Source organism: Malus sylvestris, chromosome 5 (assembly GCF_916048215.2).
Source record: "Malus sylvestris chromosome 5, drMalSylv7.2, whole genome shotgun sequence".
Lineage (NCBI taxonomy): Eukaryota > Viridiplantae > Streptophyta > Magnoliopsida > Rosales > Rosaceae > Malus > Malus sylvestris.
In genome coordinates, this window is record NC_062264.1 from 24,061,262 (window position 1) to 24,069,589 (window position 8,328).

At 39.8% G+C, this 8,328-nt stretch overlaps 1 protein-coding gene across 1 annotated transcript; it reads left to right on the forward strand.

Moving 5' to 3' along the window:
- Window positions 1-2,270: 2,270 nt before the first annotated feature.
- Window positions 2,271-6,679, forward strand: LOC126621693 (protein ALTERED PHOSPHATE STARVATION RESPONSE 1-like). The gene is made up of 4 exons (XM_050290248.1): window positions 2,271-3,727; window positions 4,965-5,191; window positions 5,280-5,497; window positions 5,591-6,679. The coding sequence occupies exons 1-4, from the start codon at window positions 2,797-2,799 to the stop codon at window positions 6,432-6,434; spliced, it is 2,220 nt and encodes a 739-aa protein (XP_050146205.1). The 5' UTR covers window positions 2,271-2,796; the 3' UTR covers window positions 6,435-6,679.
- Window positions 6,680-8,328: the final 1,649 nt, after the last annotated feature.

Sequence of the window (8,328 nt, forward strand, 5' to 3'; positions counted from 1 at the left end):
GCTTAATTCAGATTTCATTCGTGCCAATTAAAACTCTAATTCAACTACCTCTTAACTTTGATCCTTGCGCAAGTAAATATCAAGGTTCTAAAAGACATTAGGTGCTGATCAAGCGGTGGGTTGGGGTCTAGTCCAGATTTAAGTAAATTTATTATATTTCGTGTAAATAAGTGTCAGTTTATACTTAAAATATATATAGACTACAAAATAGAATGACATATATATTATGAAGTATTAGAACATAATAAAAATATAGATAACAAACATATAATGTGTGTTCATTTTAGTATTCAACAAGTTTCTTTCAATTTATTGAAAAAAATAATAATATGCAAAATGAAATTTATCTATATTTTGTGTAAGATTCCACATCGCTCAGGGGTGAGGATCCTGTAAGCCTTATATATATATTCTCATCTCTACCCAGCACGAGGCCTTTTGGGAGCTCACTGGCTTCGGGTTCCATCGAAACTCCGAAGTTAAGCGAGTTCTTGCGAGAGCAATCCAATGATGGATGACCCACTGAGAAGTTCTCGTGTGAGTTCCCAAAAACAAAACCGTGAGGGCGTGGTTGGGACCCAAAGCGGACAATATTGTGCTACGGTGGAGTCGAGCCTGGAATGTGATGAGGCCCCGAGCCAAGACGTGACATTAGTTGGGTGCCTAGGCGGGTCTGGGCGGGCTAGGGGGGCACCTCAGCAGGTCTAGACGTCATTTCTTAATTTTCAAACGTCTAAGTATTAATTGAGGCGATAGCCAGCCGCTTAAGCGGCTAGGCAGAACCTAAGCGGCGCTAAACAGAGATTTTTAGAACAGTTACTAAATATTACATGAGAGATTGAATCCTAATCACAAGTGTAAGAGTAAATATTAGACACTCTTCACCAAGTGAAAATAATAACCTTTCCTCCTTATACGCAAAAATATCAAGAGATAGGAGAATTAATTTCTGAGTGTGGAATGATGATCACGTTCAATCAATTGAACTATTCGTTGTGCATATCAAATATAAATTAAGAGAAATTATATTCACACACCTTAAATTACTTTTTTTATATCTTTTATATATTTTTTAATATTTTAATATTTTATACACATCACTAACACTTAATAGAAAAATATTAAAAATATGTAAAAGAAGTAATTTAAAATGTATGAATATAATCTCCCTACATTAACTCTGAGGGAAGAGGGAAGGGATGGACATCAGAGTCCTTCTCTTTCACATCGATGCATATTATACATAGCCTTATTATTAGATAATACAAATACACACCTGTTTAACCCCTTAAATACACTTCAACGCACATACAGCAGTTAAATTCACTCCACATACACATAGGGTAAATAGCACTCAATTTTCTCAACCTCTCTCCTTCACACATGTGTTTTTTATATTATATAAATATAAAAAGAGATAAAAAACAAGAAGGGCAACAAAGACAGGACAAAGGAGCTCTCTGGTTTTTGCAGTGGTGACCACCTTTTTACCACTTATTTACTAACTTTGACTCCTCTTTTTACTCACTAGCCTGCTCACCCCTACCTCTATCTGTCATCCTCTCTAATACCTACATGTTTCATTCCTCCTAACTTTTTTATTTCTTCAATTTGGTTATTTGTTTTAGAAACATATGATGAATTCTAAAAACGTTTTCGTGCACTTATATAGAATTTAGTGTAAGATGATTTTTTATTTTAGAATGCTAATACGTTGCCTTAAGGTTCTTGATTTTCAAGGAGTAATTTTTCGGTTATGTGGCAACACCGCAACCCACTTAGTCGTGTTATGATATATGTATCTATTTATTAATAAATATTATATTATATTTTCAATCATTTTTCATTTTACTTATATTATAACACGTAAATTAATATTACAGTGATATTCTCCTCATCTATATCTCAAACGGAAAGGTATAATTTCCGAATTCTTTCCACATAATCCTCTTCATCAAATAATCTAAGCTCTTTAAATTTAATTAAACGGTTAAAATTATTATAATTTTTCAAATAAACTTCTATTATTAATCGTTTGATCAAATTTCAAAAATTTAAATTATTTGATAAGAATGATTAGATAGAAGATAATCAGAAATAATCAATTTCCATCTCAAAATACCAAAAAATACAGGAAATAAAACACACTCTAGTTCTCTCTCCCTCCCTCTCTCTCTCTCTCTCTCTCTCTCTAGCTCCATCTTTCTCTCCCTCTCTCTCTTTCTCGAGCCCCTAGCTACTTTCCCTCCTCCTAGGGTTCTGCCTGACCCTTACTCTGTCATCTACTCTCTCTCTCTCTGTGTGTGCATACATGGTTAACTAATCGTATGTTGGTAAAGGTTGCCTGGTTAAGGGAACTAGAGGAGATAAAAATCTCTCCTTGAAACTACAAACCTCTCTCTGCTCAACGGTCCTTTTTCGCAGAACAATTAAATATTTCCTTCCCAAAACACAAAAATAAGATAAATAAAATAAAACACACTCTCCCCTGCTCTGCTGCACCATCTCTCTCTCTCTCTCTCTCTCTCTGTTTTCTGTGCTAAGAAACGAACTGGATTTCTGCTCTCAGATGGCTGCATTTCTAATTTTCTCTCAAAATTCTCCAAAAGCTATTTTTTAACATAAAATTTCTCTTAAAATTCCTAGTTCTTAGAAGCAGATTGTCCATTTTCTTTTTCAAAAATCCACAAGAATCTTCCAAAAACTCACCTTTATCACTTTTACACCATTTTTTACCTCCTAAAAGCAGAAAGTCTCCACCTTTAGCGAGAGAGAGAGAGAGAGAGAGAGAGAGAGATGGGGGGATGTGTTGCTTCCAAGCTGGAGGAAGAAGGAGGAGTTGTGACAATTTGTAGAGAGAGAAAACGGCAGCTGAAGCTGGCGGTGGAGAAAAGATACGCCCTTGCGGAGGCGCACTGTAAGTACGGCCATGCTTTGTTTGCGGTGGCTGCCGCCGTGGACTTCTTTGTTGCAGGCTATTCTTCCCCTCCTAAACCTTACCTCATCACATTTTCGCCTCACTCTCCTCCTCCTCAGCCGCCGGAGTCGGCGGCTCCGCTTCCGATCACTGAGAATGTGATAACCAACCCAATGTTTCTTCAGCAGAGACCGTCTGAGTCGACCCATGAAGCCATTGCTTGTCACTCATGTGGTTCTTCAACATCCTCCGACTCCTCTGAGGAGGAGAGAGAAGAAGAGGAGCAAAAAACAGACGTGAGAGAAGAAGAACAGGGATGTGGGTACTTTTATATGCAAATGCCACCAGCAATGCCGTCACCACAGAGAGACTTTGGGTGGGATTTCTTCAACCCTTTCGACGCCGTGAGGCCGGAGGTCATAAGCGGGTACAGGCGGAGCTCCGACGAGGATTTAAGGGTGGTGAGGGAGGAGGAAGGGATACCTGAGCTGGAAGAGGAAGAAGGGGAGAGTCAGAGAGAAGAAGAGCAGGAAGAAAACCAGGCGGTGGTGGTGGAAGAAAAAGGCAGCGGAGAACAGCGCGACGGCGGAGCTGAGGTGGCGAAGGTGGTTGATGAGGCGGCTAATGCGAGGGAGGGGGAGCAAAAAGGGCTTGCTGTGATTGATACACCAGCTGAAGGGAGGGAGCTTCTGGAAGCACTGAAGGACATTGTGGACCTTTTCTCTAGGGCTTCTGATTCTGCAAAGGATGTGTCCAGGATGCTTGATGCTAATAAATTGCAAATGCAGTCTGGTTTGGAGGAAATTAAAGGTCGGTTCTTTTCAAAACTTGAAAATTTTAACTATTTTTTTTTGAAATTTTAATTTATTTTCTATGTTGCTGAACAATTTCTAAGCTGAACTGCAAAGGGTTTTGGTGATAAATATTTATTTCTTGTCAAAAGATAGATTTGTTAGATTAGAGAGCTGGAGTTCGAACTTCGAACCCACGCTGTGGTGCAATGAAAACGCTCATCTCTTCTACTGTGTTAGAGGGCCAATTGCTTTGTGACAAATGTTGGTGTATTTAATTTATGTTTAATATCTTTGTTTTTATTTTAATTTTTAGTAATTTTTTTTTTCACTTGTAAGCGATAAGGTCTTAGATTTGATTCCCTCTAAAGGCGAATTTAAATCACATTATTGCTAGTCTATTGTGAGGTTTAGCCCACTGTCCCACTCTTTAGTGTCAAATATCGATTGTTCAAAACATTTTTAATCTTTTTGGGTTCTTGACCCTTTTGTGAATTCTTTTGGATTCAGAGTGTTGATATGTTTGCAGCTGCCTAGACTAACTAGACAACCTAAATTCAATTTTCTTTCAACTTTATTGAACTAATAGAAAGTTTGCCAAAAAGAATTTTCCAATCACTTCTAACTATTTTTTTAGTTGCATCATTCTCTTTTTCTCCCATCTTCTGAAAAGATCAATTGTGGGGCTCTAGTCTTTATGTTTGTTTAGCAAATATTGCATATTCTGTGTAGGGAGCTTTTATTGGCGTTCCAAAATAGTCATTTAATACCCCACCCGGCTCACGACAGATGAGTGTTTTAGAGTGTCAATAACAATTCCCTTGTATGGCTCCATTTTTTACTTAAATACCCAAAACCTTTCTCCCAAATTGCTGCAGACTGATCAAGGATTTGGGTTGTGGACCTCAACATCATTTCTTTTTCTCAAAGAGTTGGAATGTTGTTGCACATGTACTTATTTTTCATGTAAGGGGAGGGAAAAACTTGGTTCTTTACAAATAAGGAGTCATTATCTATTGCAAACAAATCATAGTTTGACATGTGTGCAAAAGCTAGCTTTCCTTATGTGATTTGAATGAGTTACGTTTGCACGTGTCAACTGGGATTTTCATGAATGGAGGAATGACGTGTAACATGTAAAGAGTCAAACAGTGTTTGTCTAATAAACACTTGTTTTCATAGCAATAATGAGTCTCTTACTTTGTTTCTTATCCATATGAAGCTAATAATTCTACACTTGTCCTATTTCAATGCAGAGAACTCAACAAAGCTAATTCAAGCTATAACATGGCATAACTCAACTTCATCGTCTAAGCTTTCGTCGTGCAAGAGTCTCGTGGCATCCAGATCTAAGGGTTCGTCAACATGGACGGAATTTAACAATGATCTTTTCAATGATTATGGAGGAATGGATTCAGGAAGTCATTCACTTACTCTAGAAAGGCTATATGCCTGGGAAAAGAAGCTCTATGAAGAAGTTAAGGTAATATTTTCTCACCGTCTCCATGAGTGAACTACTTCCTTAATTTTACTAATGTGGTTTGATTGCTTAACATTTGCATTGCTTCTAGGCCGGAGATATGACAAGGAAACTGTATGAGAAAAAATGCTCACGACTTAAACACCACGACATAGGAGACAATGAGACCATGGACAAAACTCGAGCTGCAGTGAAGGATTTATATGCCAGGATCTTAATTGCAATTCGGAGTGCCGAGTCAATTTCCAAGAGAATCCAGATACTGAGAGATGAAGAACTGCAGCCTCAAATTGTTGAGCTGTTGAAAGGGTATGGAAGTCTAACAGATTGAACTTAAGCAGTCGTCCAAATTAGTTTCATTGCGGGTTTCATCAGTTTACATTTTCCTTGTATCTTGTGCAGCTTAATGCGCACCTGGAAAATTATGTTGGAATCTCATGAAACCCAACACAAGATCCTTTCTGAGGTGAAATCTTTTGCCAGCTCTGCATATGGAAAGTTCAGCAACATCTCTCACATGCGTGCAACGCTTCAGCTCCTCGCTGAGCTTCAGAATTGGCATGCATGCTTTAAGGAGTACGTCGCTGCACAAAAAGCATATGTTGGAACTCTCCATGGTTGGCTAACCAAGTTCGTGGTCCCTGAAGAAAACTTCTACTCGGGGAGCAGGAGTTCAGCTGCGCCGTTTGGCGTCAATGGCCCCCCGTTGCTCATTATCTGCCATGATTGGTTATCTTCCCTGGAGAAATTACCTGATACTTTGGTGACCATTGCCTTGAGAAGCTTTACAAAGGACGTGAGGGCTCTGTTGAATCAGCAAGGGGAAGAGCAGAAACAAAAAAGGAAAGTTGACAGCCTAGGCAAAGAGCTCGACCGAAGAGTTTGTGCATTCCAGAAGACAGAGAGCAGGTGTCTGGAGCCAAAGCTCACAGAACAGAAATGCGAGACAGATATGGAACATAAGACGGAGTCCATGACAGAGAAGAAGGAGCAGATAGACATGTTCAGAAGAAAGGTGGACATGGAGAGGGAAAAACACCAAAATTACATTGAGGAAACTCAAAGGATCACATTGAACGGAATCCAGACTGGGTTTTGTTCAGTTTTCGAGTCCTTAGCGGAGTTTTCCAGGGCTTCACAGAAACTGTACAGCGATCTCGTGACTTGCAGTGAAAATGCAGATAAAGCTGGGAACCCCGCGTATATAGAAGGCGGCATCAAGGATGACAAAAACAGCAGCAGGTGACATGAGGCGTTTGAGAATCTGAATTGGTGAATTGTGTATTTGTATTTGTGTACATATATTGTGTCAAAGCAGCTCGCTGAGACACAATTATTTAAGTTTTTAGGGTGATGGTGTTGTAGCGAAGTAGCGACGAATTTCTGAATGTTGCTACAATTATTTAAGTTTGTAGGGTTGGTGGTGTTGTAGCAAGTAGCAACTCTCATGGTAGACTTCTTTGGTTCCAAATGAACAGATTTTTCTCCAAAGTTTGATGCTGTTCTGACTTCTCAGAACATCAAAATTGCGTAATTTCTACTCGCAGATGGTTGCGCAGGAGAGAAACTTAAGTGCAATCGGATTTTGCCGGTTGTGGAGGGGTTTGTAAGGAATCCAAGATAGTCGTGGTGTGCGAGTCGATTTTTATGGCGTGCAAGGACATGTTACCCTCAGTACAAGCTAATATTAATTAGCATGAGGGGACGTGAGATAAAGCCCAACGAGGCAATTAGGGGGTGTGAATCAATAACCGTTTGTGGCTTACTTAAGAATTACGTGATATGGGGAAGGTGAAGCTTGGTTCCCAAGCATCACTATTGTATAAGCTAAGGATTAACTTAATCAAAGGGACGTAAGCAAGCAATACTATGAAAAACACGCAGCACGCATTGACTTGAGTGTTGGAGTGTCTTTTGCAAGTACACTAACGTTATAGTTCGTAAAAAAAAAATATTTAACAAATTTTAAATATTTTAGTATGTAACTATACAATCTCTTTTAATATTTCATTGTTAATCAACCCTTCAACAACAACAACAACAAAGCCTTTTCCCACTAAGTGGGGTCGGCTATATGAATCCTAGAACGCCATTGCGCTCGGTTTTGTGTCATGCCCTCCGTTAGATCCAAGTACTCTAAGTCTTTTCTTAGAGTCTCTTCCAAAGTTTTCCTAGGTCTTCCTCTACCCCTTCGGCCCTGAACCTCTGTCCCGTAGTCACATCTTCGAACCGGAGCGTCAGTCGGCCTTCTTTGCACATGTCCAAATCACCAGAGCCGATTTTCTCTCATCTTTCCTACAATTTCGGCTACTCCTACTTTACCTCGGATATCCTCATTCCCAATCTTATCCTTTCTCGTGTGCCCACACATCCCACGAAGCATCCTCATCTCCGCTACACCCATTTTGTGTACGTGTTGATGCTTCACCACCCAACATTCTCTGCCATACAACATCGCTGGCCTTATTGCCGTCCTATAAAATTTTTCCTTGAGCTTCAGTGGCCTACGACGGTCACACAACACGCCGGATGCACTCTTTCCATCCAGCTCGTATTCTATGGTTGAGATCTCCATCTAATTCTCCGTTCTCTTGCAAGATAGATCCTAGGTAACGAAAACGGTCGCTTTTTGTGATCTTCGCTAGATTGCTCCGGTCATTAGTGTGGATAAGTATATAAATGGATAGAGATAGGAAAGCAAACACAAGATGTACGTGGTTCACCCAGATTGGCTACGTCCACGGAATAGAAGAGTTCTCATTAATTGTGAAGGGTTTACACAAGTACATAGGTTCAAGCTCTCCTTTAGTGAGTACGAGTGAATGATTTAGTACAAATGACATTAGGAAATATTGTGGGAGAATGATCTCGTAATCACGAAACTTCTAAGTATCGGAGTGTGGTGTCGTCTTGACTTGCCTTATCTGTCTCATAGGTAGATGTGGCATCTTCTCTGGAAGTACTCTTCCTCCATCCAGGGGTGGTATCTTTAACTGGTGGAGATGCACAAGGTAATGTATCAATTTCACTTGAAGCTTACTTGTAGTTTCAGGCTTGGTCAAGCGCGATACAAACCATGTAGTAGGAGTCCCCCAAGTCGCCGAGCTAGAGGGTCTGCTGAAAGAGGTGACAGACAAGGT